The sequence below is a fragment of the Nannospalax galili genome, unplaced genomic scaffold, assembly GCF_000622305.1.
Source record: "Nannospalax galili isolate Female #2095 unplaced genomic scaffold, S.galili_v1.0 scaffold281, whole genome shotgun sequence".
Classification (NCBI taxonomy): Eukaryota; Metazoa; Chordata; class Mammalia; order Rodentia; family Spalacidae; genus Nannospalax; species Nannospalax galili.
This window is the reverse complement of record NW_008349068.1, coordinates 9,261,500-9,275,144: the sequence shown is the minus strand read 5'-3', so window position 1 is coordinate 9,275,144 and position 13,645 is coordinate 9,261,500. Positions and strand designations below refer to the sequence as shown.

At 35.1% G+C, this 13,645-nt stretch overlaps 1 protein-coding gene across 4 annotated transcripts in view; it reads left to right on the top strand.

The window, feature by feature from the left end:
• Positions 1-13,645, top strand: part of Erbb4 (erb-b2 receptor tyrosine kinase 4) — a 1,194,626-nt gene that overhangs the window by 960,877 nt on the left and 220,104 nt on the right. For all 4 annotated transcript variants that reach the window (XM_029569917.1, XM_029569919.1, XM_029569920.1 and 1 more), the window contains exon 19: positions 191-289. In XM_029569917.1, coding sequence (XP_029425777.1) covers positions 191-289 — 99 coding nt within the window. The remainder of the gene's footprint in view (positions 1-190; positions 290-13,645) is intronic.

The following is a 13,645-nucleotide window of genomic DNA, read 5'->3' as shown; positions in this document are numbered from 1 at the left end:
AAATGTCCAACATATACCAGATGCCAAGGAAATGTTTGTTGCTTAAATAAAATAACATATGACTTCTCATTTATAAGAAAGTAATACTTTGAAAGGTCAAATCAAATTATGTTGTTGGTAGAACTATTGGATATGTCTTAATGTAGAACTGATGTAAGTTTTGTTTTGTTTTGTTTTGTTTTCTTGACAGGGTATTTGGGTACCAGAAGGAGAAACAGTGAAAATCCCAGTGGCTATTAAGATTCTCAATGAAACAACTGGTCCCAAGGCCAACGTGGAATTCATGGATGTAAGTGTGTAGACACACATCCTATTTCTCTATTAATTAGAAAAATACCTAACATTTTAAAAAACAACTGCACAACTTTTAAAATTTCTTCTCTGGATATGATAAAATCTTTCAGTTAAATCAGTTTTTTTTAGAATTTCATACAAGAATACTCTGCTTCATCCTTTCTGTCCACCCTTTCTCTCCTTGCTCCAACTCTTCCCCTGCCACACTCTCTCAATTTCCTGTTCCATTCTTTGACTATCATTTCCATTTAGGGGTGGGATCTTGTGAAATTTCTCCCATCCACAGTGGTATTTCAGCTTTTGTTATTATTATGCAAATCTTTTTAGGCAACCATATTGATTTTTTAAAAAATTTTTAAGGTTTTATGTTTATGAGTATTTTGTCCGCATGTATGGAAGTACATCACATGTGTGCCATGCTCATGGATGCCAGAAGAGGGCATTTGATTCCTGGACTTGAAGTTACAGATAGCTGTTAGCCACCATGTGGGTGCTGGGTACCAAACCCAGGTCTTTTGCAAGAGCAGCCAGTGCTCTTAACTGCTGAGTCATCTCTTCAACCCCATATTGAAACTTTAAGAACACTATATTGTATTAGACATTGAAGATCACCTCTAGTTTGCAGTTTTCTGCCAAAATTATACTCCAGGACCTGCTTTGGGAATTTAAAGATATTTATTATCCCCATGTTAAATTACCCTCTAATCAGACAGGTGATGCTTTCATATTTTATTATTCCCATATTGAATTACCTTATAATCAGACAAATGATTCTTTCATATCTTGTTGTAGAATAACTTGGATTAAATCACAATTTCTATATAGTAATTGGATATCATAAATTTATTTATTATATTCAGTTACAATGATCACTATTAGTACTGTTCAGTGATGATAATAGTAAGCCACTAATATTTATAAAGTTCTTGTGAAATGCCAAAACTGTTCAAGATGATAAATATTATTGAAAAAGTATGTAATAAGTTCTAATCCTGTTATATATAATTTACAAATAACATTGAATCTCATTCTGATAACATAACAGTCTTCATTAATCCCAAGGTTAACCTAATTTTGAAAAGCAGGAAACTATCAACTCAAGGCTTTCAGTTTATACAACCAAGATTGAGCAAGAATATTCTCTTAAGATGCTTTAAGAGGCCAGAGAATCATCAGGGTTTATTTGTCTTCTCTTTGGCAACTTCTCAACTCAGCTTTCTTTGGTGGGAAAGCATCCATGGATGATTATAACAAAAAAAAAGTGTGAATGAGTGTGCCTATCTTTTGAATGTGTGTGCCTATCTTCCAGTAAACTTCATTTATACAAGCAAGATGCAGAGCAGGTGTGATTTTAGGACCACCCTGTTTTAAAAGACTGTAACTGAGACTGCTATGACAAGCTACCTTTGGGGAGTCCTGATGGTGATTGGAAAAGTGAAATTGGTCTTACTTTTTATGGTTAAAATTTATTTAAATAAAAATAATCAAGATTGCTTTCTAAAGTCAGTCATTCTCTTCTTTATTTAAGTAGGAATTTATTCAAAACTGGTAATTCTCAACTGAAATTTAATTTTTTCAACTCAAATTCAGAAGACAGGACCATCATGTGATGATCCCATTATAGAATAATGAAAAAGTTCTAAAGAATGAAAGAACTTTATAAGGTCAATCAGAACTTTAAGAGTTCCACTAACAAAAATTGTAGATTGAGCTGTTCAGGAAATTTCAGAGGGTAGGATAGAAAAAAAATTATATACATAGCCTGCTGTTATTTTTTCATACTGAACATAAGATATCTTGCCAGGGGTTCTAGAAAAGACCCACATACATTCTTTCTCTGTCTTTTAGCATAATGTCTTTAATAATAGGAAGGATTTTGATTTCCAAATGACCTTTATAAAAGACGATGCAAGCATATGCACTTTTTAAAAGACAGATTGCTAGATATTCTTAGCCATTCTTTCTTGAAAACACCTTTGCAATTTTATAGTTCAGTATATGACCTTGAAAATTGTGCTTATAATGTTCACCAACTTTTATATGGCTGTTGTTAGCCTACTTTATTATTGGTTAACACATAGGGGGATTGATAATTGGACAAATGCATTGCTCTGGAGAGTGGATTCTGGGTCCTATCAGTTATAAATAGTTAAAATACCATCTTGTTGCACATCTAAAAACACTTGTCTCATAAATATTATGTTCGGTAATGAAATAATGTTGTTTTTTGTAGGTGTCTAAAGGCCATGACACTATCTCCAGTTAAATGATATGCTCACATGTCAATATTTGAACTGAAGAATTTTTCAGTGATGCCCAAATTCTTCCACTTGATGCTGATCACAGTTATAAACTCATAAAGGGATTTTTTCAAATAAAGTAGAAATTACAAAGAAAAATTACAGTAACTAAAAAGTATAGGTTCATATATAAAACTAATAGAAGATAAAGCTTGCCCACCTTGGACTCCAACCAAAGCTGTAATTCATAAGGATGCTAATAGTCTCTGCTGGAGGCTTAGACAGCCATTTTATCACATTTCCATGGAAACAGACTGGCAAAAGGGGGTTAAGAGGCTACAAAATAATCACCTAAAAAAGAAGCTCTAAAAACCTCATCATGATTTCAAATGATTATTTGAAAGCTCCTAACCCCATCTATCCATTCCCTCCCTCTTGATCTGAGCCTATTCCCATGGAAACAGGAGTGGGATGGTCGCCTGAAGTCTTTGCTTTCTGTCGAATTTTAAACGAGCCTCTGATTGAGCCATGAAAGGAGTCCTTTTCCTAGAAGAGTGATGGATCTAGTAACCAGCAAACCCCAAAATATTCTTTTTTCAAAGACACAAAAAATTAAGAAAAATCTTTTGTGTGTACCTTTCTGACTTTGGGCTAGATGTTAGAAAATTATAGAATCACTAGGCTGCTACTGGCAAAGTTTGATAAGTATAAGGCAGAAGCACCTCCTACTGTGTTCACTATTTGTTTTAAAATGCTGGAAGGATTACACCACACTGGTAGCATGTCCTTTATGTACGCATAACATTGTAAATATTGAATAACATCTCAAATCACAAAAGAAGGTCTCGATAAGCAAAATTATGTGGATTTGAGTCAGGATAGAACTGAAATTACAAGTCGTCCAATAGCAGTTAAAGTAATATGTTTGACATAGATCATAGTTTTTATTCTTCCAGAACCATAATGATTAAAATAATGATTTGGGTAAAATAATTTATGCTAGTGTCCAATGGCTCATTAATAGGAAAAGGTCAAAATGAGACAGGAAAACTGCTAATGGCCACAGTAGTGATTGTAGCCTCTTTCTATTTGAGAAGCCCCACCATCTAGGACTCATTACCTTACTCAAGAATTAAGGGAACCATTGCCTGTGTATCATCTCCCGTGCTCCCTTGGTTGACAATTGCTGGGAGTGCAAGAGAACCAGAGACTTATATCAGCTCCTATACAGGCCATTGGTTGATGATTCCTGGGAGAATCATCTTTCCTGGGAGAGAGGAACACTTAACACCTCCACATTTTACCTAAAGATGGAAGAAACATGCTCCAGTGACAAAAGAAAATAATTAGGCAAAGAGAAGTACGTAGACATCAGCTAATAGAGCATTATGGTAAAGTGTTCCAAGGAGAGTTTGCAAAATAAGATACGATACACTGAAAACATACATCTTTATGAAACCATAAATCTCTTGTGCAATGCGCATGTGTATTCATATTTATATATGTGTATATTTGTTTTATACTATTTTATAGGAAAAATAAAACTTCCAAAGACAACGGAAACTGCATACTTCTATTAAGCACTGTCCTCCTTTACAGTTACGCTAATTTCATGAGTTTGTTATGCTAACTTATGCTTTACTGCTTATTATAACAAATGACAGGAATACTGCAGCTTAATACTCAAAATTCATCACCAGCATCCAATAGCTCTATTGATATCCAAGGGTAAAGGGAAAGACTTTTCTATTCTCTTTGTATTTTTACCATAAACAAAAAATAAATTATGGGCAGACTATAGTCTATCAAATATTTCACTAAAAGCAACAGAAGGAAAATTTGGTCACAGGGCTGTTACTTAGCTCGACCAAACATACCTAATGGATTCATAATGACAATAATAACATGATGCTCATGAATGCCCAGTACATTCTTTATTCTCATAAAGGAAGATCACATTGAATGACTTTAAGAAAATTACTCTAAAGGTCTGCCTTCATAAGAGGAATGCCTGCCTTGATAGCTGCTGCTAATTCTTATTTCAAATAGCACAGTAGCACAGTTTCACTGGGGAAACACAGGCTTTTGTGAGGTTTCTTTGTTTCTTGTGGGCTTTTTTTTTTTTTTTTAAATCCATCAAATGGTGTAGAACACATACTTAAGTAAAGATATATTTAGCAAGATTCCTGGAATTGGAGACCATGGCTCAGGGAAATCAGGCAGGTTGTTAGTTTTTCTGTTTCCACCACTCTGTTTTATTTTTCCCTCAATATATTTAAGCTTATTATCAGTTGACTTGTTTTCAAACGTTTTACCTAAATTATTTGTTTTCTTAAAGAATAAGCCTGAAATAAAAGAAATTATGTAACTAGTTTAAATTCCAGTGACTGTTCTCCAACAGTGACTCAGTGCTTACGTGAATCCTCTTGGCTTCAGGTTTCCCACACTGTCTTCACAAAAAGGCCAGGTGCTTCAAGAAAACAGACTTCATGTGACCCAACTATATTATGCTAAAGGCAACATTCTTGGTAAAAAAAATAAGTCCTTTTCCATTTTCTATGCCACAAGGACTCTTTTTTTATCTTACCCAACTGTCACTTTGCTCTTTTACTGAAAAAATATTCACATGATTTGTGTTTCTCTTCTCTGTACAGTACTAGTGATATTCAGGATCTTGTAAATTCTTTCAACGCTAATTGATGTCGTTATATGACTGGGACAGGCGGTACACAATTTATTCACAGTTTATATTTATCTCAGATTATAGCAACTTTGCAAAACTACGAGGAAGGTTTTATTTCTGTATTTTCACATTGCAAAATTTTATGTGTGTAGCTACATGTGGCAAATGATAACTCATAGATTCTGTGCCACACCATCAGCAATGCATTTTTTTAAAAATTCACCTTATTTAACTAATTGCATAGATTTGGTCTTGTACATGGTATTAATACAATTTGCCCATTCCAAAAGTGAAAAGTTTTGGAATTTACTTTTTAAGTTCCATTACTTAAATGTCTTCTGTATTGTAGAAGTGTATCTTCCATCCTCAGTGGATGGACTTGCATGGGGGAACATCTGGGGACACTGACTTGAAACATTGGGCTTCAGAGTATATGACTTCTAGTGGGTTGCTGGGGAAGCGTGCCTGTGAGGACGGGGTATAAATATGATTAAGATTGTTTGAGATATTCTGTATAAAATACACAAAAATTCAATAAAAACAATTTAAAAAAAAAAGAAATGATCTTCCAAAATCAGTTAAGAACTATTATTTTTCTTAGGAAAAATAATAGCTGAAGTACTTTTTAAAAGTTCTTGAAATTCATCTTATTCTTAATAGTAACATGATGTTTTCCTGAAGTGAATCAGAGCTCTATGGGAAATGGAATTCAGTCCTTCAATAATCTATTAATAAACTGAAAAGAAATAGAAATTTCCAAGTAACTAAAGTAAACCATTTCCATTCTAGTTTATTTTACTGGCTACTGTGCAGCAGAAACAGCACATGTGAAAGCTTTATTACAGCCATTCTCCAACCACAGTCCCCAGACCTCATGTACATTTTCCTTATATTGTCCTTTCTGTCTCTATGGCTGTGGTTTCCACCTAGCCTTACATCCCTCTGCATTCTTAAGAGTCACACCCCATCATTATGATAAGCTTCCTACAAAAATCTTCACTCATCCTGGTTTTCAAAATCATACAACAATTGACAATTTTGATAATATTGAAATACTCAGTGCCTGGGTGTGGACATCTTTTCAACATACACATTTTCCCCAGATCATCTGCTTAGATGATCAGATACCATCTCATCTCTTTGATGACTCTGACTTCATCTCTGTTCTGATACAGCCCTTTGGAAATATTAAGAACATCTCAACTTCAACACACCCAGAATGGATCTCTTCATGCTTTCTTCTGACTCTTTTCTTTTAAAAAATATTTTTTTTAATTTTTATTTTCTGTGTGTGAGTATGTTGCCTACATGTATGTAAGAGCACCCTTGTCATATAATGCCCACAGAGGTCAGAAGAGGGCATCAAATTCCACTGGAACTAGAGTTATGGATGGTTGTAAGCCACTATGTGGGTGCTGGGATTCAAACCCAGGTCTTCTGCAAGAGCAGCCACTGCTGTTAACCGCTGAGCCATCTCTCCAATCCCCCAATTCTTCTTTCTTCAACTTTACTTGTTTACTTTTTTTCTCCATATATCCAATTTTCTCCATCAGAATTTTAGAATTTATCATTTAAAGCTACAAACCTTCACACCCACTGAAGAGCGACTACATTCTTTGTCAAAAATTCACTTGGGTAACCTACTCTTCTTTTTGTAACCCACTGCCTTCACATTAATGAAGCTTTTTTACTTCTTCAGCTTGAATTATGAAAGTAAATCATCCAATTTTAATCTTCCCACATCGTATACATGTACTTGTATGTGCTCACACACATTTGTCTAAGTTTGCATTCACATGTGTGAGCATGCATGTGGAGGCCAGAGGTTGATGTCTGATGACATCTTTAATCTCTCTCCATCTTACTTCTTGAGACCGTATCTCTCATTGACTCTGGAGTTTACTAATTCAACAAGATTGGCTGGCCAGCAAGCCTACAAACCATCCTTTCTCAGCCTCCCCAGCACTGGGATTATATGCACACGCTGCCTTGCCCTGTTTTTAAATGTCAGTACTGAGGATCTGAACTCAGGCTTTCATGATGGTTCATTGAGCACTTTAGAGAAAGAGCTACATCCCAAGCCCCTCTCCCAACTTTTAAATATAAAACTCAAATAATATTATTTCTCAGATGAAAACTGTCAGTGTTTTCATCAAAGTAGAATAACAGATCCTTAGTTCCCAGAGCTCCTGATTATTTCCCTGGGAGTCTTTCTCTTCACTAGCCTTGTTTCCCATTCTCTTAGAAAGTGACTGGTGCTTCGCCTGGAGGTTATAACTTATGAATGTGCATTATCCTTATTTTCTCAGCTTCAGACTGAAGAGCCAGTTCCTAATCTTGGTCTAACTTGTAGCTTATGATCTTCACTTGAATTTTCCTTTCTAGAATTTACCAACAAGCTATTGTGCATTAGTATTATTTGCAGTATTCATTGTTGAATCTCACTCTCTAGTACTAGACTATAAACTCTTTGATGCAAAGAAGTGTACTTCCTGATTCTTTTCCTTCCTATTGAACAGCAAGCACAAACAGGACCATGATTAGGAAATAGAACCACCACATAGATGGTTGCCTAAATGGAATTTTTTCTATATTTTAGAAGCTTGGATTATTCTTCTTCTATTCTAGCATAGTTGATAACTGCAATTTGTCTTTTATTTGTTTGACATAGTATATTTGGATTATTTTCCTCAGGTATTCTGATTATTCACCCTCGATTCAGTTCTATAAATTCAATTGATGTTGAATCCAGAGCATGAAGCAGATCACTGATGAGTAGCTTCCTTGACTCTGAAAGAGACTCAGTGTGCTCTCTGAAGGTGTTTTAAGGAAGAAGACCTAGGGAGGACTTTCTCTGGAGTGTATAAGAGGCTGGTAAACTGCCCTGGTTCTCAATAGAAGATCCTAGTATAGGGAGCCTTTAAAATGCTTACATGAGTGTTTCTCTTATATAAGGGAAGGTGGTAGTGCTAATTTTCAATTTTATCATTTCCTGAATTACTGAAAACATTTGTAGTAATGTTGCATATTGTTCATGACACCACTAAAATCTATTACAGTCCTTTCCTCCTGTCTGTTTCCTCCCAATCTGATAGCAATAATGATACAAGGATGAAGTCCTGTTTTTAAATTTATAAAAAAGTTCATTTTTATTGACGATTTTGACAAAAAATAAATTTGAAAATTATAATTTATTATGGTCACACTATATTTTATTCCAAGTGACAGTTAATTGAATTCAGTAACTCCTCAAACCTGAACTTAAAAGATTGCCTTAAGGGGTACTAAAGAGTTTAAAACTAGACACAATGCTTGACGAGTTTTGGATTCCAACTGTCTTAATTTATCTCTTGACGCACCTGAAAGAAGCTCACTAAATCTGAAATGGGTTGATCTCTGCGAATCTCAGCATGTAGCTTCATAAGCCTTCTGTTCTCGAAAACATTTACTGAATTTGTGTAAATGAAAGGACATTTCTCAAGAGCATATTGTCTAGTATATCAGCTTTTAACTTTGTCAACTAGAAATCAGGAGTCTATTGAATGTGTAGTTTCCAGCTCTCCAAATTCTATGACCATGGAAATGTCATGTCTGATTGAGAACATTGTTATTCTGTCATATAGAGAATTGGACTGATCATGTACAGATTCTAATCTGAACAGTATTTGATAATAATGATACTTAGAAAAAGTCATGCAATTTGATTGTGACACCAGGAGACACCATTCATAATATTGTTTGCTCACAAAAACAAGTAGATGGGTGATAGCTCAGTTGGTAAAGCTCTTGTCCTGTAACCGTGAAGACCTGAGTTTGATCCCCAGCACATAAAAAGCCAGTGTGATGGCATACTTGTAATACCAGCACTAAGAAGGTGGAGACAGACAGATGCCTGGGGCTTGCTGGCCAGCCAACCTGTCCCACTTGGTGAGCTCCAGGCCAATGAGAGACCCTGTTTATTAAAACAAGGTGTAAGGAGGTTGAGGACTAACACCTGAGGTTGACCTCTGGAATCCACATGCATGTACACACACACACACACACACACACACACACACACACACACACCTAGAAAGCTTTTGTTCCTTGAACAAACCTAGTTCAGGAGTCAGAATTCTGGCAAATAATTTATTAAATATTGTTAAAGATCTGTTTACAGATTCAAGAATATGAAAATAGTTTTTTTTCAGGAAGAAGGGACGTTTGCAAAGGTCTTTGTATTAATTATGTGCATAAAGTTATTCTTATTCATAGGCAATTATTATAATGCAATGGGATACACATAAACACACCATCTTATTTGTATAAACCAACAGAATGGAATATACTGGTAGCATGCACAAGGCTCCAGGTTTCACCCCCAGCACTACAGCCAGGTGTGGTGGTGCACTCAGCAGGCGAAGGCAGGAGGAGCAGGAGTTCAAGGTACTCTGCTATATAACAAATTGGATGACAAAAAAAAAAAAAAAAAAAAAAAAAAAAAAAAAAAGATAACTATATTCCCTATCATATCTTTTTTAAATGTGCCTTTGTAGATTTAATGAAATCACTGAATAATAATTTATTAGAATTTTTATATTGTGGGTGTTGCTATGAATGTTACCACAAAAGTAAGTTCTTCACAAGGATGTGTTCAACTATTTGTTAGGATAGTTTTTTTTTTTCAAAATGATCAAAAAGGGGCTGGAGAGATTGTTCAGTGGTTAAGAGCACTGACTGCTCTTGCAGAGGACCCGGGTTCGATTCCCAGCACCCACATGGAGGCTATGAACCATCCTTAACTCTAGTTCCAGGAGAATCTGAAGCCCTCTTCTGACCTCGATGGCATTGCACAAAACGGGTGCACTCACATACACTCAGGCAATATACTCATACACATAAAATAAAAATAACAAGAAAAATATTTTTTTAAATTATCAAAAGATTTATTCTACTCATCTCTCTTGCCAGAAATTTGTATTTACTCTTTCCAAAGCACAGACTGTCAGAATCTTAGCCAGTTTGCAGTGAGATTGTTTTCACCTGATTACACAGGAATTTGTCAGAAGAAACCAGATTGACATGCTCTCTCTAGCACCACCCATCTTCTCTCAGGAATGGGGGCAAGGGAGTCTCTGAAGTATTCAGTTAGAGATCAAAAGATAGCCAGAGATCTTAATGACTGGAGTTTAACCTCACTCTCAGAATCAGTACTCAGTGAACCTGGATCATTCATGAAGTGACCCCAGATGCCTTGTAGACAGGGATGAATTCACATACAGATTTGTTTCTATTCTAACTCCTCCCCACTTTTGAAACTGTGAGGGCTAATCTTTCCGCTGAAGCTTTGCTGGAGAGGTACTCTGCCTCTCAAAGCCCCATTGATGGTTTTGTCATTTCCTTATTTATTATTGATCCATATGACAGTTTCTGTCACTCGTTCTTCCACTCAGATTAGAAAAACCAACATTTATGTACCTTTTTTAAAAGGTAAAATAAAATACTCTGAATTTATATTAAAAATATCTGTTGCATAATATTCTCTAGACATTTCAATTTCATCAGATCTGCTTTTCATATAATAGTTACCATGGATTCCAAAGTTCTTTTAGTTGTTAAAACAGTAACCTTTCTATATATACCATATAGTTTGATTTTCTTTGCCAGGAAGGACTAGGCATCAAGATTTCTTTAAACATGTCTAAATGTCATTGCAGCTCCCAGGAAGCCATCACTGAGGAGCCTGTCATGTACCCACTGTTTACAGCTGGCATGTAGGAAAACAGGGAGCAAATAGAAATGAAGTATTTCTGAAGCAGTAAAATTAGGAAACCCGTTTGTCACAGGAGAATAAGCAATCAGTGATGGCCCTTTTTCTCAAAACTAAAACCTTAGGCTCTCCGGTGGACTTTGCCACTCTAATTTTATCTAGAGTTTTGATCCATTTATAAATTTAATCTAATCTCTCTGAACTGAAATGTTTTATTATCTGTTAGAAAATAATTAGAAGCTATAGGCAGAAGTCTGCGTACATGCAGCTCCTTGGGAGTCCCCGAGCTCATTGAACGGAGGAGCCTGACGGATACTGGTCAGCTGATATTGGTCCATTGCTAATACTAGCAGAAAATGCTGCTGAGCTAGGTGAGAAAGTTAATGGGGAAAATGAAAACGAATCATTTGAGATTTACGGTCAAAGATAAGTTCCCATTTGCATTTGTTTTCTGGTAAGAAAGTAGCCAAGGGAGTCAGTTAGCTTTTTATTTTGATATTTTATCCTCTATCATTTTTGAAGATTTATAATTAAGATCTAAGGCCCAATTGATTTCAGGTCAGTTGACTACAAATTTCTCATATCCTCACAAAGAATTTTAGTGAATCAGGAATACCTTTGTTATAATGCATACAAATAATAAGTAAACCGCACCAATATATTAAAATTTTGTCAGGGTGTGAAAAATTAACCAGAGAAAGCATGTGAACATTTTAGGAAGGTTACAAATACAAGGTATTTGAGTATAAGCTCAAAAAACTGTCATCTTGTGATTAAAACAGAGAGGTAAGACTCTTTAAAATCAATTTATTTCAAGTTGCAGAACATTCATTCATTTAATGAACACATTACAATACTCTCAGCAAGAAAAAATATTTTATTATAGTGGAGAGAGATGCTTCAAAATAAAATGTTCTCTGGTTTTCATATTATAGTAATTTTAAAAGAAAATAAATTTCATTCTATATCACTCTTTTCTCTCATTTTCTAGTAAAACTATAATGTGTGCTAGGCTGTAAACATAACATTGAATCATTCTTTAATTGTAGGTGTGTTATTTTTGTATCCCAAACAAGTTTATAAATAGCTTTTGGTTAATAACCATTTCATGCTTTCTAACTCACAATAGCTATACACTAAGTAATAAATCTTCAGTAAATATTTGTTTTGAGTTTGGAAGGGCAAAATATATTTACTTCATTTTTCAGGTTTTTTTTTTTTTTTTGGTCTTTTTGAGACAGGTCTCCCTGTAGCCCCAGCTGTCCTGGAACTCACTATGTAGACCAGGTTGGCCTTGAACTCACAGAGATCCGCCTGCCTCTGCCTCCAGAGTGCTGGGATTAAAGGCGGTGCCACCACGCCCGGCCCTTTTCAGTATATTTTTATGGAGTGCATACTATATGCACAATTCCTTGTTATGCATGTATATCAGAGTTGTAAAGATAACTTGCCTGGCACAGCCCTAACCTTAATGAAGTTAGAGTTCAATAACTATGGATAGCAGGTTCTAGAGTTTCATTAGAATAGAGTCAATAAATGATAATGGTAGATTAACTAAAAATGGGTTTAAATGGACCCAATGATACAGGTCTGTATTCCAGCTGCTTTGGGGGTTGAGGAAGCAGAATCACAGCTTCAAGCCTGTCTGTACTACAAAGTGAATTCAAGCTACCCTGAATAAGTTACTGAGACCTTGTCTCAAACTAACATGTAAAGGAGGGCTTGAGATGTAACTCTCTGGTGGAGCACTTAGGTTCAATCCTCATTACCACGTAAGAAAAAAAGAGAAAACAATGAGGTTGGGGGCCCTTTGGATCTCATCACCACCACAGAAATACTAAAATTATGTCCTTTGAAGCTATTTGGTTTTACCGCTCTGATATTTTTCACGCCCATTTTGTACTATATCTAGGGTAATACTTAATTTTTCTTCTCCTGCATATTACTAAAAAACTTGGCATTTATATAAAAAAATACATGCAACTTAGGAAATAGAAGTGATCTCTTGTTCAGTTTAGTTTTTAATTTATCATTCTTGGTGTTTTATGATCTGCTGTAAGGAAAGATTAAATAAGAATATAAATGTTTCAAGATAAGTTACTTAAAAAATTATCAAGTATAAGGTGAAAATCTAATATAGTTCTTGAATGAAGGTACATACACTTATTTTAAACCTTTCTTATATCAAGTACATTTCTTTAAAGTGTATCTATAAATATTATATCTATAATTTTCAAAAATATTTTACTAATTTCTGTTTTAATGTTACAGTTACTTATGGGATTACATTTTCTAAGAATTTCTGGCTATAAACTCATAGTCAAAGAATTCTGTGAATATGCTTGTAGTTTATGACACATAAAGATTTGAACATATTTTAATTTTGTTTATTTGTATTTGTACTATTCCATATCTATGTGTGTATGTGTGAGTGTATACTATATGTGTACATACATGTTTACATATATGTGGGTACAGATGTCCTGCTTCTATGCATGTTTGTGGATGCCCAAAGTTGACATCAGAAGACTTTCTTGATCACTCACCACTTTGTTTATTGATGTAGGATCTTGCTGAACCTAGACCTTGCCAATTATATCTAGTCTGATGAGCCAGCTTGCTTTGGGGAATCCCCTATCTCTGCCTCCTGAGTGCCAAAATTATCGGTGGTTGTCAAGC